The sequence below is a fragment of the Neoarius graeffei genome, chromosome 5, assembly GCF_027579695.1.
Source record: "Neoarius graeffei isolate fNeoGra1 chromosome 5, fNeoGra1.pri, whole genome shotgun sequence".
Classification (NCBI taxonomy): Eukaryota; Metazoa; Chordata; class Actinopteri; order Siluriformes; family Ariidae; genus Neoarius; species Neoarius graeffei.
In genome coordinates this window covers 84,627,676-84,655,054 of record NC_083573.1, presented here as the reverse complement: position 1 = coordinate 84,655,054, position 27,379 = coordinate 84,627,676, and the positions used below count along the sequence as shown (strand labels likewise).

The 27,379-nt window shown below is 41.6% G+C and overlaps 1 protein-coding gene across 5 annotated transcripts in view; it reads left to right on the top strand.

Moving 5' to 3' along the window:
* Positions 1 to 27,379, top strand: part of pard3aa (par-3 family cell polarity regulator alpha, a) — a 1,023,559-nt gene that overhangs the window by 835,089 nt on the left and 161,091 nt on the right. The window contains exon 22 of one of the 5 annotated variants that reach the window (XM_060922482.1): positions 2,590 to 8,391. The exons of 3 other annotated variants lie outside the window; for them this stretch is intronic. In XM_060922482.1, coding sequence (XP_060778465.1) covers positions 2,590 to 2,605 — 16 coding nt within the window. In that variant the 3' untranslated portion in view covers positions 2,606 to 8,391. Of the gene's footprint in view, positions 1 to 2,585; positions 8,392 to 27,379 lie in introns of those variants that run through there. One more of the 5 variants, XM_060922481.1, reaches the window with a different exon arrangement.

The window sequence follows — 27,379 nt, the reverse complement described above, 5'->3', positions numbered from 1 at the left end:
CTGTTGTTTGTTTGCAATAGACGTCACTTCCCGTAGTGATCCGCCTCATTATGTATTCAGATTGCCAGCTGACATGCAGGCATCTTATTGGCTTACAGTCGCTTTGCAGTAGTTTCTTATGCCTCGTCTCCAAATATGCCCAGTTGTGTTTGGATGTTGAAACCGAAATCGAGAAAAAGACAAAAGGTATTATAGGACACCAAAAGAAGTCGTGCACTTCTTAAAAGGAAGGCTGAAAGAACGAAAAATATCTCAAAAAGACGCCGTGAAAAATGTCTCGCAAACCTTTCACGGTGTTCGAAAGGAATCGAGAGTCCACACGCTCGTGTTTGCAGCGATCATTGTGTTAAAGGTACGTACATCATGATACTTTTATGCATCTGAAATCAAAACTTCGAATGCTAAATGAGTTTTCGTACATTTTGGATGTCGTAAAACAAACCGTTGATGAAACGATGAAACTAGTTTGTAGGTCGGCCTCGATTGAAACTCGATTGTTGTTTTTTTTTTTCACGTTGTCCAATTATGTCAATTCATAAGTCTGAGCTATGTTTAAAATGTCATGAAGTAAAATGTAAGTTGTCGTTGCAAAAATGCCGACAGCAGCTCCGACTCGAATCGCATACCTCACTTCGGCTTACGTTGCTTATCGTTGCAAAAATAAGACTATTATTGTCCTTTAGAAGTCTTATTCTGACGTCACGAACCCAGCCACAAATGAAAAAATTACAGACTTCAAGACTTTCGAAAGCTTTCGTTTCATTCTTCGTGTAAAACGATGTTTGGATACCAGATAATTGGAAATATCCGGAAACTGTTTGTTGAACTGAAAGTTGTTGAAATAGCTTGAAAACTCTGTCTTTTTTAAGCTGTAGGGGTCCAATCCATCGCGTAAATATATTTTTTTTTCTCGATGTCTCAATTTTGCTTTTGATTCTAGTCCATTAAAGGTCCCATGGCATGAAATTTTCACTTTCTGAGGTTTTTTAACGTTAAAATGAGTTCCTCTGACCTTCTTAAGTCACCCCAGTGGCTAGAAATGTCATAATGTGTAAACCAAACTATGCCCACCCTTTGTCAACATTTGAGAATGGCACGTCAAAATGGCGCGTTGATAGGCTCTTCCCTTAACTACGTCAGCAAGGGAGATGATCCCCACGCCCCCCCTCTGGATTCCCACCCACTGTATGGATTGCCCGCCCAGCTCAAAAGTTGCCACCATAGATACGTCACTTCAATTTTGTAGTGAGGAGACCATAGAGGACACAACAACATGGCACCACCTAAGCGAGCGAAACATGGAAATTGCGCTGTACTGTACATGGATGTGACAACACAGAAAAGAGTCTGTTTTTACTGCTGACGGGAGAGCCCCTGAAGACGCAGTGGCTTAATTTTATTTACTCCAATAATACGCCGTCGAGTCTACCTAAGACGGTGTATGTTTGTCGGAAGCATTTTCCTGAGGAATGTTTCCACAACTTGGGACAGTACAGGGCAGGTTTTGCACATCAACTGTCACTGAAGCCTGGGTCCGTACCAAGCATCCCTGCCGCATCAGCCACAAACAGCGAACAAGTAAGTGTATAACTGTTAGGTCATTTTGCCGTGTTTTAAAATCGGTGCCACGTTAGCCTTGCAATGGCTACATTAGCTGTGCAGCTAACCGCTTCCTGCAGTTAGCCAGGTAATCTGCGCTACAAAACTAAAGAGCATGCAGCATGCTCTGTTAAACTGAGTTTAGTCTGGAAATTGACTGTAACTTATGAGCTTATGTTTGACTATTGCTCCGCAATGCATGTCTTCTGTTGGATAAGCGCTATGTTGCTGTAGTTGCTGCTTCTATCCTCTTTGGTTATGGAGTGCGTGTTCAAGCCTAGGGTATTATACGTTCGTAAACTACCACTCCGAACACTCTCACTCATGCCCGCAGCTTGGTCAAGCCCCTCCCCCTCCCCCCATGGCCCACCCCCACCCTACCCTCCCCGCCTCCATGCTTCTCATTAGCAAAACGACGCACTGGGAAAAGCGCTGAAATGGGGCTCTCTCCCAGGAGGCTATATCTACGTGCCGAGGGTTCATTTCGATAAAGGCTGCGAATATAACATCCGGAAACCTCCACGAGCCCGTTTAAAGCATCAACAAACCACCATGCCATGGGACCTTTAATATAGTCAAATGTTGAATGTTTTCTACAAGACAACAATGGACGCATGCATTTTTGGACGCCATCTTTGATTGTTGGCCATCACTTGGAAACCAGAAGTGAACCAGGAGGCAAAAAGTCACGTGATTGCAAACAAACTATAGCAACGATAAACAGCCATTCCCTCATCGGCCTGTCTCTCTCTCTTACACACACTTGGAAATTCTGCCTGAGTATACTATAATACTATGCCAAAATATATTCATTGACTGACCTTACCTTGCTTTTATTTCTTCGGTTCTGTTCATTACAGTCGACACATTTCTAAATGATATATGTATTTTGCTCCTACAACTTTGCACTATTGATTTATCTTACAAGCTAGTCTCTGATGGTGAATGACCTGTTTTGTTTTTTGTTTCTGTTTTTTTTTTTTTAGACAGGCAATCGACAGGGTAGGCCTGAACCTCTACAGGACTCAGGTGCAGGAGAGCAGACTAGAGCATGCTCAGCGTGCACTGAACTGACAGGTGCCATGCTGATTGAGATTTGGGGAGCGTAAAGCAAACCCTCACCACTGTGATACACACCGGCTTGATTGACGGCTGCTCCCATTAGAGCTATATTCTCTAAGCTGCTGCTCTAAGCTGAGAGAGTGAGGGAAAGAAGGAGAGAGAGGGAGATATCTCTCGCTCCAGAGATTTTGGCTGTTGAGAAATTCACCTACAGAGATGCACAGCAAGATGTTTTTCCCTCTCTCTGTCTCCCCGGTGCTTAACTTCTTTTCCTTCTCTCTCTTCTAAATCCACTTCCGCCTGACTTTGCATGGTGCTGAAATTGGATTATAAGCCGCAGGTACCTTTCAGGTCATGGCTTTCATCTGTGTGTGAAGCTGTTTACGTTGGGGGTTTAGTTGCTGTTAGGCAGAGAGAGAGAGAGAGAGAGAGGAGTGAAGCAGTAATCCCTCAGACACAAACATACTTTATACATCTGCATTCGTGTCTCCCAGCTGCAGCGCTGATGTCAACATTTACCAATTGTCCTCTACGGCATCATCATCATCATCATTTTTGTTAGTGACATCATTGTTGTCGTTCCTGTTGGCGTGGTCAAAATGTTCAGTGAAGTACAATTCAAAAACATCATGTCAGAATCATCATCAGTTATTCAATCCTCTATCTTGCCATCCATCCAGTCCTTCTCCATCCTTCAGTGCTCAATCTTTCCTTGAACGTTTCATCGACCCAATCGTGTTTGACACTTCCATCCATCCAATTATCCCTCCTCCGTAGTTTCATCCTTCACTCTTCCTTCGTATTCTCATCTATCCAATCCTTCGCCAATCGTCCAGTCTTCCTCCAACATCCGTCCAATTCACCCATTCCTCCTCCATAGCCCATCCACCCAGTAACTCCTTCCTCCCATTTCTCTAAGGCCCTGGTCACACTACAGCTCGTGATGGGTTTAATTTTTGAATACTCGGTGATGAAAAATTGATAGCATCGCTGCCAGTCGTGCAATACACGGCAAATGTTCTCCGAGCTTTGCGAGTTCTTTTTTTTGTTGTTGTTGTATCTCTGCCTTGCAAGTAGCCAAAAATATTATGTAAAATTTCACTGAAATTTGGTGGTGATGTTTTCATCAGCAAACTAAGCAGTGGGTTTGGGAGTACTTCCCAAAACTCTGGGAATCTTCTTTGAGTCTCTTGAGATGTATTTGTCTCAAACCCATGTCCCTAATTAGTCTGGTTAACACCAGACCATATCACAAGTGAAATATGGTCTGGAATCCGCCTATTGAATTTCTCGTAGGGGAGGTGTGGTTTACGATTGTCAACGGCCGTTTATTGGACGTTGCGAATGTCTATCATTTGGCGTATACGTAGCCCATGGCCAATCATGGCAGTTGTACCCGGTGACGTAGTTAGAGCGATGAAGAGGCGAAGAAGAGAAGGAAAGAGCAAGGCAAAGGCATCTGTCTTCGTGTCAACGAAAGACTGTAACGCCAAACGCTGTTCTTTTTTTTAAAACAAACTTTCGCTCTAAACTATTCAGAACAGTGTCTAAAGCTTGATCGAAAGTTTGGTTCGTATCGCTCGCCGCCATGTGATCCATAAACAGTCCCAAATAAACTACAAGCTTCCGTTTGTCGAGTAGTACGCGTCACCATCTTCCCACCCCTCCCCACTCTCTGATTGGCTCCCTAACTCAGGCGAGCCTTTAGACCATAGTTTCCATGCTGTCTTTTCAGATCGGAACGATTGTGCAAAGCAGCATGGGATTTCCCAGGCTAGTCCCTAATGCTCGCAGGAGCCTCATCAACACAGCAGCTTGGCACAGCCTCACCTTCGCCAAGACTTAAAAAGTGTATTTACATTCGGGGATCCTTCGGAGCACGTTGTGTGTGCGCTTGGGGCCCAGTCGTGATGGGAAACACCTGATGCTAATTTGAGCGCAGTCAGCACGCACATATAAGGATGCTATTTTCAGAGAGACTTTGAGAAGTATTCTGTCAGGTATGCGGCGGTGGACGGATCTAAGTGCAGGAAGAGTGTTTATTAGCAGGCATGATATTTACAAAAACAAAACCGAAAGCAGAGTCATAAACATGGCTCGAAACAAACGTGACTGTGGTGATAATACTTCACAAAGCCTCTGTGTCCTTATATGCGCATGCTGATTGCACTCAAATCAGTGTCAGGCGTTTCCCATAACCACTAGGTCCTGTGAGTGAGTGAAGGTGTAACAGTCAAGTGTTCCCCTGCTGTGTAACCACAACTTTTAGCTCGTCTGTATATCACCATGCGTCATCACCAAAACGCCTCATTTTCATCGATAACCAATCGCAAAGCATCGCGAGCAATAGTGTGACCGTAGCTTGATCAAACTCCATCATCCCATCCATCCAAACCTTGTCCATCTTCCCATCTACACACACTTGTATCTTTTCCCCATTCATCCAGGCTTCTTCCATAGTCCCATCCATCCAATCGTCTTCTGTCTCCTCATTTGTCCAGTCCTCCTCCATAGTCCTCCTCCCTCTCTTGATCTGTCCAGTCCAGTCTGTCTAATTCTCCTCATTTTTCATTCTTAGAATTAACCCAAACCACCTCCTCCACTCCTCCTATATGGAAAGAGCGCATAGTACGAAAAGTGTAAAGTACGTAAGTAAGTAAATTTTATTTATTATTAGCAACAGACAACTTTTTGCCACATGAACATTGTTTTTCTCAGTTCAATTTTGCATCACCCTCAGTTTTCACAGATTAGTTTTTCCCCCAAAATCACCACAGGCACATTTGCGTTATCTCTGTTTGCATTCTTTAATTAGCCCTGAATCAAAAGTTAATAGCAATAGTGAATTTATTATTATTTTCTTCTCAATTCAATTACGCCGCCATTAAATTCGAGTGCATCTGGAGCACTTTCTCTTAAATAGCATTTTGTTAACAGTTCATTGGTAGATAGATAGATGAGCACTTTGAGATGGTTACACACTCTTGTATTGTGTGTGTGTGTGTGTATGTCTGTCTAATCTTCTTTCTCATCAGGGTCTGGGGAACATGAGAAATTCTATAGGACTCCTCTCTGTGCGCGCGTGTGTGTGCGTGTCTATATATATATATATATATATATATATATATATATATATATATATATATATATATATATACGCACACAGACATATATAAATAACAATTATTCCACAAAACTGAGTCGTATATGAGCTGATAGCCATAATTGTTGGAATAATTGTTCTCTCTACATTCACTCGATTTTGAGAAACATGGCATTTTTATTTTTCGCAAAGTTGATCAATAAAAACTTTATACAAAATGTCCAACGAAATAATTTCCATTTTGGTGGACTTCTTAAAACCCTATCGATGGCTACAGAAACTGACTTTAGTGGGGTTTTTTTGTAGAAAGTGACGTCTTGCTGTCATGCCGAGGTATAGAATAGTTTGAGACATTTAATTAATTCTTACTTGCACATTTCAGTTCTGTAATGTTCAAACTTCTTTGAGCTTTTGAACCAGACTAAAAAAGTTCAACAAATTTGAATGCTTAAAGATGAAGAATGTAAACAAACTGGCGAAATATACTCACGGTATATGAGCTGATATCCTAGTAGTAGAGTAGCCAATCAGAGCGTGATTGCTCATATCCAGTGAATGTGCATATACTAACAGGTTACCTGGTGTTGCCTGGGTTTTGCAAAATTCTAGGTTGCTCCCGGACTTCCATGTCAAATTTGGTGAAGACCCTTCGAGAAATGGTGATGCTAGCCCAAGACAAACACAAATCCAAACATTCACTACCCAGGGGCCCACTGGGGACCCCCTGGGGCCCAAATATGGAATTTCTGAGTTCTGCCAAATTGTGGCCAGTTCCTGTACCTACTTGCCAAGTTTAGTGAAGATCTGTCAAGAGTTTGTGTTGATAAATGTAACATGAAAGGCATTGAGGGAGGGGTGGGTGGATATTGTGTCACTCGGGGACCTCCCTGGGGCCCGTAAATGAATTTTGTTTATATCTGCAAAATTCTGGGTCATCCCCGGACCTACTTGCCAAATTTGGTGTATTTGGCTCATCTTCCTCAATAAATAAATGACCAATAGGGTGCATCAGTTGCCCCCTAAAAATGAAAAGTTCCTCCGATCATGATGCGTTTTTGTTTTTATGTTCCTTTTGGTAAGAAAACACACTGGGTGAAATATTTTGACAAAATTCAAAAGTTTAATGGTGGCACCAGGAGCTCAAAGTTATGGAAAAAGCTGCTATTTTATGATAAAATTTCGATCACTTTTCATGAAACATTATGGCACCTTATAGAGTATACCAAATCTCTTAGATACACATTTTTAGTACATATTCTAAATATATTATCAAGCACAGTTTGAGTTTTAGCTGTTCATTGAATCATTGTTCAACTACTTTTAAACAATACAAATGTATTATGAATCACATTAATGCTTCTCAATCCCTTGCAAAGGTTCTTAACATGATCTCTGGCTCACAAGAAATCAATAAATGGAGTCCAACATTGTGATTCAAACCTTACACGAAAACATAAAATAAGCGTTTTTTGGCAAAAAAATGAACGTCATGGTGCCACCATTAGACTTTTGAATATGGTCAAAAAATTTTACAGGATGTCTTTATTGGTGAAAAGGAACACCCAAACAAAAATGCATCAGATTTTATGAAAGTGAGGGCAACTGATGCACCCTAATGACCAAGTATAATATTTTTGTCTCATTTGTTTAACTGGGTTCTCTTTATCTACTTTTAGGACTTGTGTGAAAATCGGATGATGTTTTAGGTCATATTTATGCAGAAATATAGAAAATTCTAAAGGGTTCACAAACTTTCAAGCACCACTGTAATTGTAATCGCTCACTTCTGGGACAAATGAAGTGTCTGATTTGTATATTTTTCTCTCTCTCTCTCTCACACACACATGGCTGGGTATCATTACTGGGTTTTCGCTTAAAATATATTTTTGGGCCTGAATTTGCATCCTATTTTGATAGTTTACCTACCGCTGTGGTTGGGGCCGTCCCCACCTCCGTACTTTTCCTGCCTGCTTTGCGCTCTTTCTCCATCCATCTCCTGCCACTCTGGCATGCTTGGTTTCTGGCAGCGGGGTGGCTGGTTTTTAGTGTCTTGTTGGTTTGCTGCTGGGTGGATGGCTGCCACGCCTTCTCTGGTATGAAGTTTGCTGATTGTGTGCTTTTTTTAAAGCACCTACTTGCTAGTTGTAACCCTGGTGAAGTGCTGATGGGCATGCCACCACAGCCTGAGGCATTTCGCTGCCACTTTAAAGAAGCACATGATTTTTGTGAGACGGTTGGAGCTGCTTGATGCCTCTAGTGCTGAATATTCTCCTACAAGAACAACCTGACTTTTCAATGTACTGTACTACTATTCCCTAGTTTTTGGATTAGTAGTAATGATGATTCCTTACAATAATTGTCTTGATTTACTGAATTGTCTCTTTTTTTTTTTTTGTCATATGATTTGCCTTTGTGGTTTGCTGTTTTCTTTCCAGTGTGTTATTGTGCTTGTTTATACCTTCTTTTCTGTCCTTTGTTGCAGTGTATTCCCTCTATTGATTTTGTAAAGTCACCTTGAGCGTGAGCTTGGGAAATGTGCTACCCAAATAAAATGTTAAACCATGTAAATCTTTACAATGTAAATGGTTTTACAGTTTCTCATACAGTATATAAATGCTATGATAAACAGTGTTATGTTCAATTATCGTTTGTGCATTCCAGATTCATTTCATAGCTTCCTGTAAAGTTTCTCAGTAAGAACAAAGACCCTGTGCACATAGAGTGCTGTTTCTTATCTGCTATGCTATATGCTGATCGTAAGTAGTATCTGCAAGGCAAAAGCGAGTGAATTATCTGGCGCACCTGTTTTCATTTTTTTTTCCTCCCCTGCTTTGGAGAAGGCCCTCTGGGATGTGTACAAGGAGATGGAGCATGAGGCAGGCAATTTATCCTACGATTGCACCATTACATTCATTTAGAAAAGCAAACAGCCCGAAAGGTGAGGCAATGCTTTAAACACACACACACACACACACACACACACACACACACACACACACACAAGCGCACACACACTTAAGAACTTAATATATGTACTTGTACAAACAAATGCTCGTGGACACTTCCAGACACGTGTACACACAATCAGTGGTGGAGAAACAGAGGAGGACTATTACAAGCCACACATATGAGAGCGGCTTCTTCGTTGTTCTTTAAATGAGTTTGTGACATTTGCCTTAATGAACTTCCTGCAGCGAGATGAAAGGAAGGGGGGAAAAAAAAGAACATGTTGGTGAAGAATACAGCCGCTTGTGTTTCTACCCAGATGAATGGAAACCAAATGTGAGAGAGGCCATGCTTTCTCTTTTTCTCTCTTGCATATGTTCTACAGGCTTTCAGCAATCAGGCCTGCACACACACACACACACACACACACACGGGGCTGCAAAAGTAGGTATACCGTAATGAAAAACAAAACATTCGCACAAAACGTTATTTTATTAATTATACAAACATATCAATAATAAACATATGGGGGCGTCGTGGCTCAGGTGGATAAGGCGCCATACCATAAATCCGGGGCCCCGGGTTCGATTCCGACCCGAGGTCATTTCCCGATCCCTCCCCATCTCTCTCTCCTGCTCATTTCCTGTCTCTGCACTGTCCTATCCAATAAAGGTGAAAAAGCCCAAAAAAATAATAAACATATTAATCCCTCAAATGTTCAAACTTTTTGCCCTCGGCATTCACACACTCCACTGGTCGAGTGTGGACACCCATGCACACTCTGGCACAAAGGTCTTTATCAGCACCAATTTCCTAGCAAGCCTCCCATATGAACTTAATCATGGCATCAACAGAATGTGGTTTGTGTGCGAAAACCCTATCTTTTACACATCCCCAGAAAAAGAAGTCCATAGGGGTGAGAGCCGGCGAACGTGGTGGCCAGTCAACGGCTCCCCGACGTCCAATCCACCTGTTGGGAAATTCTTTGTCAAGTAGCGCGCACACATTGAGTGCGAAGTGTGGTGGCGTTCTATCCTGCTGAGAGTAGAAGTCATCCTGTTGCTGCTGTTTACGTAGAATCCTTACTGTATACCTACTTTTGCAGCCCCCTGTACGTGTGTGTATGTAGATAGATAGATAGATAGATAGATAGATAGATAGATAGATAGATAGATAGATATAGGGTCTGTCTCAGAAACTGGGTACTGTAGGGGTTCCCCACTAAATACACTCACAGTCAATAAACTATACGGTTTTGAATGGTGATGTTGGTTTTAATTTGAAATAAAATGATGAAAAAATAATACACATAAAACTAAATCTTTGATGTGAATACTCTATTCAGAATTTGGCAAAAATTCTGCAAATTTGTGGAAAAATGGCGGCTTGATCTGGGACATGATAAACGGTTGACTACATCACATTCCCTTAAAAAGGTCGTAGTCCACTGAAAAGTCTACAGTTATCACTCATTGTATTTTAAGTTGTAACTTTATACACCTAAGGATTGGTGCGCTCACAGAATAATCATAACCGTAATAAAACATCATGCAAAATATTTCATCACCGTCGTAACTCCGTTTTCCGCAGACCCAAAACCAATACGATCGAGTGTTTTGATCTAAACGGAAAGCCTCAGGGTCAAGGTCACGACCTCACCAAAAGTAGGAACTTAAAATCACTACGCCATATAAACATTGTTATAAATCTGCAATTTTGTTTTTTAAAATGAAAGCTGAAAGTTAGGTATAGAATATGTTTCTTACAGAATATGTTACGATGGTAGCTGGTCCTGTATGAATTTCTGAGCTATAAAATGAGTTGTGGTCTATTTGTTACCGTAGCGTGTTATTTGTGTGTGGGGAAGGACACGCATTAACAATTTGCATGTGTAGAATGGAATTTTCCACTCTGACAGTTAGAAGTTGTTCGTGCTTCCATTTGCGGTCTTTCTGTTACGCAGGTGATCTGTTCGGGCGTTATCGCTGAAAAGGTGAGTTTTGACAGTTTTTGTTTTAGTCTTGCAGTACAAGGCAATAGAATGTTTCTTTTTCATCTTACTTTCATATTTCGTAGTGTTTGCGTATTTTTGGCCAATATTTTGCAACCATGGTCAATTTAGATCGAACTTTTGATAGAATCTACGGCCAGTCGTTTTGCCCCGCCCCCGCCTCGCGCTCCGTCCGGTGCGGTAGTGATGTCCCGTTGCTCGCGTGCCGCAGCAGAGACCCGCGCGACCTTCAGCCGGTACAGTCGCTGTTGTTTTACCAGCGCCGTTATTCTCATCTTTCCGTCGTGTTCTTGATTTTTCCATTGTGTCCTATTTCGCCATATCAAATACCCAAACTGTATCATATTATTCATATTTAAGCGAATAATCAATTCAGTCATCATAACTTGGCATTTTTAACCCAAGCAATCAAAAAGAGGAAATTTATTCAATATTTTCACTCCTCTGTGAAGGAGGGGCTTTAATTCTTCATGATGGAGTTATTTTATATGGAAATCAATTTTACAAAAGCATTTGAATTGTAATAAAAAAAAAATGTTCCACAGTGGAGGCCGGATAAAGCAAGATACTATCTTTATTATTATTAAACATGACAAAAGAAACACTGAGTGTTAGGGAAATGCAAAAGAAATAGTAAAATTAGAAAATTTTTTTTTTGACCATAATGTCCCAAATGAGAGAGCAGTTTCTGAGACGGACCCATATATATATGATAGATAGATGGATGGATGGATGGATGGATGGATGTGTGTGTTACTGGTCAGAATGAGAATTGTAGGTCAGGTGGAATTTTTCAGCCGAGGTTAGAATTTTTAACCCAGTTCATAATTTGTTACTTGTGTTAAGGAGACTTACTATATTTAGGGTTAGGATTTGGGAAGACTTTGTATTTTAAACTACTTGATGATGTAATCAGACTGGACTCATTAATAAATTCAAAATATATACCACTCCTTCCATCGCAGTCGTCGTTGGTCTCGTGATTGAGTTGTTGGGTTAAGAATCGGAAGGTTCTAAGTATGCAGATGCACAGCTTGTGAACAGACAAGGCAGGCAACTGCTTGGGGCCCCCTGGCCCAGGGGCCCCCCAAGAGTCGGGGCCCGAGGGCTTTTTTATTTTGTTTTTTATTGTTTTTATTGTTCTTTACCATTTGTATTTTCACATTTGGAATTTAAAAAACTTTTGTTTCATACATTTTTCGTTGGTGTCAGATTATTTATAACATATTGGTGATGAACACTGGTCAGAAGGGCCCCCTGGAAATGTTTGCTTGGGGCCACAACAGACTCTAGAATCGCCTCTGTGAGTATGAAAAAGATAGGTGAAAAAAACCCCATGCTGATTTGGTAGATAGGAATAGGTAGACAGACAGACGAGGAAATACTAGGTAGGAGTAGACCATGGCCTAAAGGTTAGAGAAGCAGCTTTAGGATCAAAAGATCGCTGGTTCGATTTCCCTAGACCAGCAGGAATGGCTGACGTGCCCTTAAGCAAGGCACCTAACCCCCAACTGCTCCCCAGGCTGTTCTGGGTGTATTGTACATCGCTCTAACCGACGTAATGTTTGACAGAGAGGAACTGGATGGAAGAAAGAGGCAAAAGAAGTGATGGAAAATCCCTTTTCAGAATCTTAGATCATCCAAAATTTTACCTAGGTTGGAAATTATGAACTAGGTTAAAAATTTTAACCCAGGTCAAAAAAAAAAAAAAAAAATCATCTAGGTTGAAATATTTTGACCTGTAACATATGCACACACGCACATTTGTCATATTAGCATGGCAGAGTTGTGACTCCAGGATTCATAGCTTCATGAACAAGGCTGCTGTACATGTAGAGCTTGTGCTGTCTTTATGGAAGACTATTAAACTGATGTTAATTCAAGAAAATTACCTCTTCCTTATTACCTCCTCCTCCTTATTCCTGCAATAGTCCGCTATTGTCGCGAATATGACCCATCAAAGCAATGCTTTTCAGTTTATTTGATTACAGATGACAAGAAAGTGGCGCCTTGATGCGCCAGCGTTTGTGGCGTACAGGATATTACCTGAGAGGAGCTTATTAGATATGGGTGGAAAGGCTTTTTCTGGGTCACTGCTGTGTATTTCTATTTTTCCTCAGCTACTGTACTTATAAGAGCTACTAGACAGTTTTCAAATGATGGATAACCCAATTCACTAGTGTAATCACGGACTCCCAGCATAACATCATCTCTTTCATCTCGCATCTCACAGAGCTGACATGGCCCCCAAAAACAGGGCTGGGGGTAAATGCAATAGAAAAAGCAGCTGATGGAGTAGGGCAGATACTCCAGCCAATACCTGCATATTTTCCTCTCCTTCCCTTTCTCTCTGCCTCACTCCTCTATTACATTTCCTGCTTGTCTTGGACCAGATTAGCTCCTCGCTCTTGCTGCATGTTTGGATGTCATGGAGACCCCAGGCTTCTCCTCCCTGCTCTGGAAGCAGACCAAAGCTTGCAGAAGTCAGGTTTTGGGTAAGGTATGGGCGCTGCTGGAGAAATCTTTCATCCGGGAACTATATATCTGTATCACGCCCTTTCTGTATTTTGGGTAGAGTCCTGATACGTTTCTGAAAAGAGAACATCAAATGTATTTGAACATTTATAGAATGATGACTTTATTAGGAAAAGGTTATTGAGCCAAGTAACAATTTTATAACTAAAACGAATAAAAGGTTCTTGAAACTGTATCAACACAGCTGTGGTAGGGTGAATATTATTAGTGCATGAAGCTCTGAGTATTAGGCAGATGGAATTCCCTAGGTCTGTAGTTTACGATAGCATTTCTGATCTTTTTTGATACCTTTCTATATCTTTTTCAGCTAACGCAGTGGTAGAACCAAAGGGGAAAAAAAATCATCCAGCTGAAAAGGCATTTCACTGAAGAGGAAAGGATGTGGGATTACTTTTGCTTCACGCTCATTTTTATATAGGTGAAAGATAAAAATCTGGAAATCTGAGGAAGCTGTAAATTCCTAAGCCTCGGTCTTGTGAGCTCATGGAAAACAAGCAGACTGGACTGTGCTTTCTGGTTCAGTCACAACAAACCTTTCATATACTGGTGCACATCTTTAAAAAAAAAAAAATGGTGGGGAAAAGAAGGCTGTCTCATTTGCTGATATTTTTATGATAGCATTGTTTTTTTCCCCCTCTTTCTACCTGCTAGGATTTTCATGTTAGTAATTTTGTCCTCTGCACCTCTGGTATTAAGCCTAGGTCACAACCGGACGTACGATTTTTTTGGCCATGCGATTTTTGGCGTTTCCCAAATCGCTGCTTTTTTTTGTTCGTGGAGAAAGACGCACGTTGGCCGTAAGTTTGTCTTGCAACCTGAAAAAAACGTAAGCACCCGTAGAGTTGGTTTGACATGACAAAGAACCTCTGCGGCTAGTCTACGGCTCGAAAATCAGCACGTCACACGCGCGCCCTCCGTGCGTTTCTTGCGTTTTTTGCACGTCGACCGGCCGTAGGAGCACGTACGGCCGGGTGTGACCTAGGCTTTAGCAGTGCTTCCAGCATAATTGATTCACAGTTACAACTTCACCAATAATCACATTTAAAACGTCCGCATTTCCATTTCTTATATTTAACGGCAGTCGGGAAATTAACTCAAGTTATTGTCATCATGATGATGGGATGATTCCATGCAAAATTATGTGACACAACTATTTTTTTTCCCCAAGACTAGAAGTGTTTTGGTACTAGAACCAAGGGGGGAACTGTCAGAGCCTTCTGGTCCTTCAGAGAAGGCCCAGCATTTCAAATGTTCTGTTTAATTTCTTTCATTCTTTCATCATTTCTTTGCAATTATTCTCTTCTGATTCTAATTCAGACTCATTTTCTATCAGAAATGAAAGGGTTACTATCCTGAAAACATTAAAATCGAGTTATCCAATGAGATGGTTTGTTTGTTTGTTGTGTCTAGGCTGAGAAGAGTTTAGAGCTGCTCACTCATTGGTTAGGACTTCATTGCCGGGACAGAAGGCCATGGCGGTGTATGTTTATGTAGGAAGTGACAGATGAATTAACCAATCCGATTTTGATTTATAGGGATAGGGACCAAGATTTTTATCACCCTAGGCCTCCTCGAAGGCCAACTGATTACTTACTACGAGTCAGTGCAGCAGTGGCGTCACCTTCCAGCCGGTGCAGCGTTCATCAGTAGTGTTAGCGAATGCCAATAAAGCGGTCGAGCCAGTGCTATCAAGAGTGAGTAGCACAGACTAACGACTGAGAAACTCAGATTTCTGTCTCCAGACTTTTCTTCCATGCTGTATGCTCGCTACAATATTTTTCGCTCAGACTTGAGTACCGTATTGGCTCGAATATAAGACGGTGTTTTTGTTGTAAAAAATAGCTCTTAAAAAGGGGGGTCGTCTTAAATTCGCGGACTAGACAAAATGCCGCCAAAAACGAAAGTGAAAGTGAGGACAGTGAGAGTGAGCAAAGTGAGGCTGAGGATCTCTGTGCTGAGTAGCTGTAATTTAGCAAACTACCCTTTCCATTGTTTCAGTTGTTTATTATTGTAAACCTTAATGTATTGTTTAATGCATTGTTTAAAGCATTTGCACTGTTCTGCAAATTTATTCCATATACCCGTAGGCTATGGGAAGTTAATGCATTGACATTCTGAAGTTTATGAACTTTCAATCTAAACCTGACAAATTTGTTGAATTAATGCAATTTAAATGTTTTAATTTGGCTTGTCTAGTAGCCTGCAGTTTAGCCTCTTTTTTTACTTCTATGAAAAGTGTTCACGGAAATGAGACTGAAATGACCTCTATTTAAATGTGAAAAACAAAAGCCTCTAATTTTAAACAGAATTTTGAAATAAATACGCTTTATATGAATGAACATTTGGTCTTCAAAAAACTTTTTCCCCAAAGATGAACTTGGAAAAGGGGGGGGTCGTCTTACATTCAGGGTCGTCTTATATTCGGGCCAATACGGTATTCATTTCCCTCTGTAATTTACTTAATTACTTTTAAAATCAACATTGACAACTAAACACAACGGCGCGACCTGGCAGCCTGCCGCTAATCCCTTACAAAATCCTTTGCCCTGGTTTTTGTTTTTTTTTTTGGGGGGGGGTGTCTGGCTATGTTTTGGCTGAGCTCAAATCCCAGCTCTAACAGTAACGGTTTGCCAGTGCTAGAACTGAACCCTTGCTGTGAAAATGGGGAAGAAAAAAGAATACTCACATTTGAGATTAGGTACTGGCAGCTTGTCGGTGGTATGTGTGTGTCATTCAGTGTTTCTTTTATTGTGGCCAAAATTTTCTTTTAAGATAGCAAGCAGATCTGGGGACACTGGTGCTTTTTACATAGTATTTTATTTCATATACAAATATCAGTCTGTGTAAAAGTGTTGTTTTATATTGCTGTCTCTTGTATTTTGGTAGGTTGACAGAGGCCTGCTTCCGTGGCAGCACTGCATGCTCTCTCTCTCGCTCTCTCTCTGATTTACATAAACACACTCTCACCTCACACTGAGTTGGTGATGACAAGCTGCGGACAGAGCAGCAGGTAGGAGGCCTTCACACACATCTCTCCGTCACACCCATCAAATCTGTCACACAGATGGACCTGCTGACTTTTTTCAACAACTGCGTAAATGTCAGGCGTGTAAGGAAATGACTTGACTCAGGTTGCACGAATAAAAGGAATCAAAGAGTAGTGATTGATCTTCGCCTGTTTAAAAGGCAATTATCAGAGCATGTGGAGCTGGCTTCCCGTTCTCATTCAAATTCAAATCAAATCACTCGGCTCGGTCGGAGTGTTGTGTCTTTCTTCAGTGCGAATGGTCGGAGATCAGTATGAATTAAGATGAACGCTCAGAACACAAACCTGGTCAGCACTGAACTGCAGTGTTTGTGTACTGGAACTGTAATTAATTTCCCCATTGTCCTTCGCTCTGCAGCTCCGATCCCTCATCCTTGGAGAGAATCGCATTAGTTTGTTATTTTCAGAGCTCGTAACTGCGCTTCTTTTTGTCATTTCCCGCTATTGTCACTGCAATCCCTCATCCTGCGAGCAGCAAGCCGCAAATCAGATCACCGGGGCAGCGTTATTGTAATGAACACAAGTAAGGAAGTGAGAAATGACATGTTTCTCAGTGTGTAAAGCAGCGCTGCCATTTTAGTAGAAAGCTACAAAAGATTACAAAATGGATATGAGAGCTCTGAAGAATGGTGCTGGGAGTATAGGAAATCTGTTTTATGGTCATTTCTTTTGGAGGGTTTTTTTTGGGGGGACAAGAATAGCATATCAAGATAAAATCGCTGCATATGTGAACCATAAGATGAGGCTCCACACAAACGGAAATCCAAGTATGCAAGAGAAGCCTACTAAAGGTAGTGTTGATATATGATTTGGTTAACACATGACAAAACAAAGGTGGGAGGTAAAGAAACATCGGGGCGGCACGGTGGTGTAGTGGTTAGCACCGTCGCCTCACAGCAAGAAGGTTCTGGGTTCGAGCCCTGTGGCTGGCGAGGGCCTTTCTGCGTGGAGTTTGCATGTTCTCCCCGTGGGTTTCCTCCGGGTGCTCCGGTTTCCCCCACAGTCCAAAGACATGCAGGTTAGGTTAACTGGTGACTCTAAATTGACCGTAGGTGTGAATGTGAGTGTGAATGGTTGTCTGTGTCAGCCCTGTGATGACCTGGCGACTTGTCCAGGGTGTACCCCGCCTTTCGCCCGTAGTCAGCTGGGATAGACTCCAGCTCGCCTGCGACCCTGTAGAACAGGATAAAGCGGCTACAGATAATGAATGGATGGATGGACTTCTACATTATAAAGTCAGTACAAAAACATTTTAGAGTCCAAACATTCGTTTTCCAGCACAAAATTAAGCGTTACAGGAAAAAATATATGTTTGTCTTTGAGCAGCATATTCCATAAGATGCCACTTTTCAGATTAAAAAAGAAAGCATAATGAAGGCTGCTGGGTTTTGGTGTAAAATGAAGACGCGAGTGTGACAGTCAAAGTGTCCAGAAGAACTGGGGCTGGTTCTGGAAGATGCTCAGTAAAACCTACAGCTCATTTCCGCATAAAACTGCACTCACTGTACCTGAGACTACTATTTTTTCTAAAGCAAAGGGTCATCTCACACCAGATATCGACTTTGTTTCATTTATTATGGCTTATTGCTGTTTATAGTATTTTTTTAATGTTGAAACATTTCATTTCCTTTTTTTTAAGCCATTTTTGGTCTACAATATTTCTTTACACGTGCCTAAGATGTTTGCACAGTACTGTACATCCCATCTGAACTGATATATTCGGAAAGATTCCATTATATCCTGCAGAAACAGAAGTTTGACGCGTTCTCCAGTACTGGAAACTGAAGACAAGACTGGAAAAGACTTGTCAGAAAAGCGACACTGGATTTCTCCATCTTATTGAGACCCTACGGCAGATAAAGCTTACATATATACATGCGATGGTCATGTGACTGGATAATGCTCACGCAGGACTTAAGCAGCCATAAGTCCTGAAAACAATTACTTTAAACTTGGTTTAAATGTCAAAAACTATCAGTTTGCAATAATAACTGAATCCATTGCGGACTTTAAACGCAACCTGAAAACTCATCTCTTTAAGCTGGCGTATTCACTGTGACTTGGTTTTACTACCCTGTAAATATGAGATTACTGTTCATTTAATATTTTATTAACTGCATTTAAATGTTTCTATTTGTGAAGTGACCTTGGGTGTCATGAAAGGCGCTTTTAAATGAATATTATTATGCTTATTATTATGAAATATACCTAGTACCCAAGGACCATGCATGCATCGTGAAGACTGTCTGTGATTCATAAAGAGATCAACTATGAAATTATCATAATTACTCAAAATGTCCTGTATCTATCATTATTATTATTATTATACTGTCCGAATTGTACAGAAACAAATTACACACGAGGTCCCATTTTCCGAGCAGACCCCTCTAAACAACAAATACCTGACTAGGAATCTGAATCTGTAAAATGCTCCTATCAAAGAGACCATAAGATATTAGTGCGAAATACACTACCGTTCAAAAGTTTGGGGTCACCCAGACAATTTTGTGTTTTCCATGAAAAGTCACACTTTTATTTACCACCATAAGTTGTAAAATTAATAGAAAATATAGTCAAGACATTTTTCTGGCCATTTTGAGCATTTAATCGACCCCACAAATGTGATGCTCCAGAAACTCAGGCCCTGTCCACACGGCAACGGATTCAGGTGAATCCGATACAATTGCTTATCGTTTCGGCCTGGCGTCCACATGGCACCGGCGTTTTGGGTGCCCCAAAACGCAATCTTTTGAGAACGGGTTCCAGAGTGGAAAGATCTGGCAACGTTGCCGTTGCGAAGTCGTCTGGATGAGTAGAACGGATTTGTTTATGATGACGTCACAACCACATGACTGTGAGTGCTTCATGCTGGGTAGAAGTGTAACGAACTCGATGCGAGTTGTCAACAAATCCTATAACTTGATTCATGAAACGCGCTTACAAAATATTTTCACTGTGAATATTTATTGTGTAATGGTGCAAAGTGAGAGAGAGAGAATAGCCCTTAGGGCAGAGTCAATCCCACCAGCAAAAATAGGGAAAAAAAGGAGCGATCTCACCTCTTCAGATGTTGGTTTAAGTCCTACAATGCATTCCTCAAAAAGGGCGTAGAAGAACAAAGTAATCCATCAACATGTAGCATTCAATTTATTCCGGACCATTAAAGACGCCGCCTTCCGCGTAGAATCATACGTCATCCTCGCCGTCGGGTACTGAACTGGCCAGCCTGCAGTCCAGATCTTTCACCCATAGAAAACATTTGGCGTATCATAAAACGGAAGATACGACAAAAAAGACCTAAGACAGTTGAGCAACTAGAATGCTACATTAGACAAGAATGGGTTAACATTCCTATCCCTAAACTTGAGCAACTTGTCTCCTCAGTCCCCAGACGTTTACAGACTGTTGTAAAGAGAAAAGGGGATGTCTCACAGTGGGAAACATGGCCTTGTCCCAACTTTTTTGAGATGTGTTGTTGTCATGAAATGTAAAATCACCTCATTTTTCTCTTTAAATGATACATTTTCTCAGTTTAAACATTTGATATGTCATCTATGTTCTATTCTGAATAAAATATGGAATTTTGAAACTTCCACATCATTGCATTCCATGTTTATTTACAATTTCTACTTTGTCCCAACTTTTTTGGAATCGGGGTTGTAAAACTACAAACACAAAACCTGCTGTATGATACATGTCTGTTGCTTTGGTTAGACGTGACAGCAATTGGATTTTCACTGACAGAAAGTATTTGTTTTATGTGAAGTTCATCCTGTTGTCTGTGGGGTCGAATCTTCCCAGTGTTTAGAGTGACGACATTTTCTAGCTATTGCTGCTCCAAAGCAAAATTACTAATTAAAAACACACACACACACACACACACACACACACACACACACACACACACACACACACACACACACACTTTTCTTGCTTCTTTTTTTGTTTGTTTTTCATATGCTTCAAAAGTTAAATATCACAAATATGTGTTTGTATTTTAATGATTCTTTTATCTTGACGATCAGGTGTGGCTGAGATCAGATTCACAAATTCACGTTCACAAATCAGAGTGGAAAAAAGCGTCGAGGGACTCCGTGACCGACTTTTGGTAGAAAGAAAAAAAGTGTGTTCTTATTTCTTAATGAATGAAGCTGCCTAGGTGAACAAGGAGATAAAATATCAGGCCTGTCCTATTCCCATCTCACTGTACGCAGACTATAAGGGTGGTGCGATGCAGCGGGATGCAGCAGGCTCCACTGTGGCTGCTGTCAGCATTAATAACTCCACAGAGACAGAGGAGGTAATCAGCCTGCGTAGTGCTGTCTGCGATTTCACCAAAAAGCCTAATAAAATCCAAGAGCCCAGGCATCCATTCAGTTTAATGATGCCTGATTGCTAGTAAGATATTGTGTTAGCGTTTTTTGTGTAAGAACTATGGGTCGCTTTTCTATTGACTGTCCCTAATGGAGCTGTGATGTCATGCATAGTGTCTTTAAAGGTCTAGTGGAGTTTTGTTGTGAGCAGCAGAGGCTTCTTCCAAACTCTGGCTAAATCACCCTAATAGCATTTGCATGCTTATTGGCTCAGGCAAATACTTTCTTCTCTTCTTATCCATGTTGATGGTTTCTGTTCTCCAAGACTATTTTTTTTAAAGCTCATTTCTGCTTCAGTGCTAATTGTCATTTTATACAGAGTGCCTTTATTTTATATCCATCTGTGTGTGTGAGACAATCCTGACGCAGGACCTGAAGAGTTTTGAGTGCTAAAACTTCAATAAAATACCCATCACTATCCAGTCAGAACTACAGATTACCCATAATGCTCTGATGACTAAGGGCCCCAGTTCCATAACACTGATGACTATAACTCTACCTATAACTCCAGCTCTGACTATCCCTTCGTCTGAATTTAGTTCAAGTCTGGAACAGAAACACCACAACTATAATATCGCTTGGTCCTGACACTCAGGGAAATAAACGCATGCAATAGGGTGCATCAGTTGCCCTCACTTTCATAAAATCGGATGCATTTTTGTTTGGGTGTTCCTTTTCACCAATAAAGACATCCTGTAAAATTTTTTGACCATATTCAAAAGTCTAATGGTGGCACCATGAGGTTCATTTTTTTGCCAAAAAAACGCTTATTTTATGTTTTCGTGTAAGGTTTGAATCACAATGTTGGACTCCATTTATTGATTTCTTGTGAGCCAGAGATCATGTTAAGAACCTTTGCAAGGGATTGAGAAGCATTAATGTGATTCATAATACATTTGTATTGTTCAAAAGTAGTTGAACAATGATTCAATGAACAGCTAAAACTCAAACTGTGCTTGATAATATATTTAGAATATGTACTAAAAATGTGTATCTAAGAGATTTGGTATACTCTATAAGGTGCCATAATGTTTCATGAAAAGTGATCGAAATTTTGTCCTAAAATAGCAGCCTTTTCCATAACTTTGAGCTCCTGGTGCCACCATTAAACTTTTGAATTTTGTCAAAATATTTCACCCAGTGTGTTTTCTTACCAAAAGGAACATAAAACCAAAAACGCATCATGATCGGAGGAACTTTTCATTTTTAGGGGGCAACTGATGCACCCTAGCATGCAACTTAGGAATAGTCATGGAAGTTTTTTCCAAGTAGTCGCACATTATTCCGGGTCGTACTGTACAGCTTGGACTTCAAAACAACCCATGCGCACACTCCAGCGGTTGATATAATACGGATAGGTCACGGACTACGGAAATATAATAAAAAAGGATACAAAATATGAAGCGGTTACGGATTTTAATACGGATGCTAATAATTTACGGCTTGCTCACGGACGTTTCAGTATATTACAGATTGGTTACTGATTTGATACAGATGATGCATCACGGATAAAAAATTAAGACGTCTAAAACAATTAAATGTTTGGACTGCTGAAGTTCATAATTAAAATATCTTACCTGCATTTATATGTTTATTAATTTACTACTGATATTTCATGGAAAATCACATATCCGTAAATAAAAGAACCGTGCTTTGTATTATATTTTTTTTATTTTCCGTGACTTCATGATGCAACAAGGATGTATAAAGATGCCCGGGGAAAAACAGGACATGCTCAGACATGTAAACAATTACCTGATTGGTCAGATGTTTTATCCGATCAGGTCCAGGCCGGGAAAAATCGCTCGAGAAGCAATCTCACCAATACGGATAAACCCAGACCAATTATCGTTATCGGTCTGGTATGAGCATCAACCACATAAGCTGCAGGGGACCGATTTATTTATCATTCTAGTTATCGGTATTGTGGGACCGGACCTTGAAGATTCTTCAGTACTAAGAGCATGTGTAGCTGAATATGTTTTCTGACCACATAACGATGCTGTTTTCAATCAACCATGTCCTTAATTATTTACAGGAAGAGTAAATGCAAAAAAAAAGAAATGTACACAATTTTCCACTTACCCCAAATGTAGCTGATCAGCCAACGACCTGTTTGAAATGCTCCTTTAGTTGTGTATCAGAGCTACAAAGGCTCCGCTAATAGCTAGCAGGCACGCTGCATGTCTAAGGCCCTGTCCACACGGCAACGGATTCAGGTGACTCCGATACAATTGTTTATCGTTTAGGCCTGGCGTCCACACGGCACCGGCGTTTTGGGTGTCCAAAACGCAATCTTTTTGAGAACGGGTTCCAGAGTGGAAAGATCTGGCAATGTTGCCGTTGTGAAGTCGTCTGGATGAGTAGAACGGATTTGTTTACGATGACGTCACAACCACATGACTGTGAGTGCTTCACGCCGGGTAGAAGTGTAACAAACTCGATGCGAGTTGTCAACAAATCCTATAACTTGGTTCATGAAACGCGCTTACAAAATATTTTCACTGTGAATATTTATTGTGTAATGGTGCAAAGTGAGAGAGAGAGAGAGACTCTGCCCTTAGGGCACAATCAATCCCGCCAGCAAAAATAGGGGAAAAAAAAGGAGCGATCTCACCTCTTCAGATGTTGGTTTAAGTCCTACAATACATTCCTCAAAAAGGGCGTAGAAGAAATTAATCCATCAACGTGTAGCATTCAATTTATTCCGGACCATTAAAGACGCTGCCTTCCTCGTAGAATCATACGTCATCCTCGCCGCCATATTGGATAGGTCAAAGCGGAGAATAAAGATTCATGTGCTGCGTTTAACTGTACCAACAGGTTTACCGTCCAAACGAGATCATATGGGATTACCTTTCACAGGTGAGAAACAACAAATTAATCCATCAACGTGTATCATTCAATTTATTCCGGACCATTAAAGACGCCACCTTCCGCGTAGAATCATACGTCATCCTCGTCGCCATATTGGATAGGTCAAAGCGGAGAATAAAGATTCATGTGCTGCGTTTAACTGTACCAACAGGTTTACCGTCCAAACGAGATCACATGGGATTACCTTTCACAGGTGAGAAACAACAAATTAATCCATCAACGTGTAGCATTCAATTTATTCCGGACCATTAAAGACGCCGCCTTCCGCGTAGAATCATACGTCATCCTCACCGCCATTTTGGAGAGGTCAAAGCAGAGAATAAAGATTAGTTGCGTTTAACTGTACCAACAGGTTTACCGTCCAAACGAGATCACATGGGATTACCTTTCACAGGTGAGACTGGAAAAATACTTTTCATTGTATTTGGTCATTATAATGTAATTTTACAAACAGATTTTCCTGACTTTGTGGCTAATATGAAGTCTCGCGCATAATAGTTTATGCGCATGTGTCCTTACTACTTCTATTGTTCTGGTGTCTCCGAAGGGACCGTCTTACAGCGCCCCTAGAGGTGTGGCATGTGTATTGCATCGTTTTCAGCAAGCGTTGCGTTGCCATATGGACCTGATATTTTACTGATTGTTGCCCATTTGGACGCGATATATTTTTAAATAACATCTCGTTGCCGTTGTCGTGTGGATGTAGCCTAAATCCTATACTTGTGTTTTCGCTTTGTGACACTCCATGACACACTGCTGTGTGTAAGATAGATTAAAGTATGTTGCATAGCTATAAACAGCTTCCTGAAGAACCTTGGAGCCAGAAGCTGTGCAAACTGCATCATCACACACTCGCGTCAAAAAGTACTGTTTGGCTCCAGTTGTACCATTTCTACATAAACATTTAGCAGAAGAAGTTGGTATTAAAAAATAAATATAGACGATATGTACATTCAGAACTCTGTTATTACCAATAAACCTATAATTAGTGTGTTATTACCATTTTCAAACATTAGGCCACGCCCCCTGACTGAAACTGTATGGAGAAAGAAAGCTTCAAGATGGCTGTTACTACAGTTTTTAGCCATGTGTCGTAGTTTCATGAACTTTTTTAAATAGATATCAGTGTGTCACGGTATCAGAAACTACATGAACAGATCTGTTTGAGATGCAGAATGACTCGGTGTAAGTGTATGACTTTAGACCCGTATTCACCTTATGTTTTTGGGAGGAAACTCTGGAGCTGTAAGGCAGCAACACTACCAACTGCACCACCATGCCAGTCCTCAGCAGATTATCTGACTGAAGGTCTTATTTTTATTTTATTTGAATAGCAGAACAGTTCCTTCTTGTGTGTGGGTTCAGACGGCAGCTCACACATCAGTGTTTGTTGCAGTACTTGTAGTGGAAAAGCTAATGATGGTGCAGATACACTACTACATTTATAAATTCCTCATACATTCTTTTATTCCACAGTTAATCTCAGCTCAACACATATTTAATATCGAATGAAGGAGTGTGTGCGTGTGTGTGTGTGTGTGTGTGTGTGTGTGTGTTCTGTCTACAGTTTGACCTCATATGCGTCAACTGGTCTAGTCCTGACAGTTTTAAAATTCTGCAATGCACAAAATTCATCTTCCATCCCTCATGTGCAATAAAAATGGGTGTGATATTAAAACTAATCTGTCTCCAAGGCTTGGCGCTGAAAAATAATTGCTCTCACTTTCCAGCTTTTCTTCGTTCTCTCTCTCTCTCTCTCTCTCTCTCTCTCTCTCTCTCTCTCTCTCTCTCTCTCCCCCTCCCCTCTGTCTTATGTGAGTAGATATTCAGAAATGCATATTCTCTCTCTCTCTCTCTCTCTCTCTCTCTCTCTCTCTCACACACACACCCCTCCCCCCAAGAGGTTAACCATAATGAAGGCACTCAGTAAAATAACAATAAAAATAATGGTCCAGTCATTCATATAGAGTATATGGCTTTTTCAGCTGACTGAGCTCCATGGCAGGTACTACAAGCTTTAGTAGAGGTCAGGCCTTTTCATAAAACTGAGATGAAGCAAGCGGCTGTGGAGAGAAAGTCTCTCTCTGTCTCTCTGTTGATCTCGCTTTCTCAGTCAGTCTCTTGCTCTCTCTGTTGGGCTGTCTCTCTGTCTGTCAATCTCTCTAGCTCTCCCTGTTGGTCGGTCTCTCTCTCTCTGTCTGTCAATCTCTCTCGCTCTCCCTGTTGGTCTCTCTCTCTCTCTGTCAATCTCTCTCGCTCTCTCTGTTGGTCTCTCTCTCTCTCTCTCTCTCTCTCTCTCTCTCCTGTCTCTCTTGCCGCTTTTCCACTACCAACGCGGCTGAGTTGGGCTGAGCCGTGCCGTGCTGAGTCGAGCTGAGCGGGGCTGTTGGAGTTGCATTTCGACTACAACCGCGCTGAACCGTGCTGGCTGGAAGTGGGTGGACACATTGGGTGGAGTTAGCGAAAGTGGGTGGACGTCACGTGATGTCGTTAGGTGGCGCAAACAGTAACATCAGTGATCTTTTAAGCGGTAGTCTCACGACCCGGATAGTAAACAATAAACATGGAGGACGTGGAGTTGTTAGTATTGCTGGTCTTGGTGCTGAGGCTCGTTGTCGCCGACAACGCCAACAGATACTGGCAAGAGCGTATAGATGAGGCGAGGCGCATAAGGCTTCATAATTCTCGTAATTCTCCTTCTTCCGGGTTTACGGTGTTTACAGATCCCAGCGTGCTCGCGGGGCGTGTGTGGGCATGTGAGGACACGCCTCCTCACCAATCAGTGCACAGGGGAGTGTCTCCTCACGCCCCCAGCCTCACTCGGCTCGCTTTGGCTCGCTTCAGCCCCACTCCAAAACCGTGCGAGTTTTAGGGGCTAAGCAGGGCTGAAGTGAGCTGAGTCGTGCTGGTTTTTGGTAGTCGAAACGCGAGCCGTGTCGGGCTGAAGTGAGCTGAAAAAGGGTAGTGGAAAAGGGCCATCTGTTAATCTCTCTCGCTCTCCCTGTTGGTCTCTCTGTCTTCTCTGTCTCTCTGTCTGTCAATCTCTCTCGCTCTCTCTGTTGGTCTCTCTGTCTTCTCTGTCTCTCTGTCTGTCAATCTCTCTCGCTCTCTCTGTTGGTCTCTCTGTCTTCTCTGTCTCTCTGTCAATCTCTCTCGCTCTCCCTGTTGGTCTCTCTCTCTCCTCTGTCTCTCTGTCTGTCAATCTCTCTCGCTCTACCTGTTGGTCTCTCTCTTCTCTGTCAATCTCTCTTGCTCTCTCTGTTGGTCTCTCTCCCTGTTGATCTCTCTCACTCGTTCTCTCTCACTCACTCTCTCTGTCGGGCTCTCTCACTCGCTCTCTCTGTTGGTCTCTCTCTCGCTCTTTCTCTTGGTCTCTTTCTCTCGGTCTCTCTCGCTCTCTCACTTGCTCTCTCTCTTACTTGCTCTCTCTGTCAGTCTGTCTGTCACTGTCGGTCTTTCTCTGTCTGTGTCTCTCTTTCTCGCTCATTCTCTGTCACTGTCGGTCTCTCTATCCCTCTCACTGCCGCACTCTCTCTCTCATGCTCTCGATCTCTTTCTCTGTCAGTCTCTCTCTCTCACTTGCTCTCTCTTTCTCTGTCAGTCTCTCTCTCACTCTCTCTGTTGCTCTCTCTCTCTCACTCTGTCGGTCTCTCTCCCCTCCCTCCCTCCCTCCCTCCCTCCCTGTTGGTCTCTCTCTCTCTCTCTGTCTCTCTTCCTCCCTCCCTGTTGGTCTCTCTCTCTCTCTCTATCTCTCTATCTATCTATCTATCTATCTATCTATCTATCTATCTATCTATCTATCTATCTATCTATCTATCTATCTATCT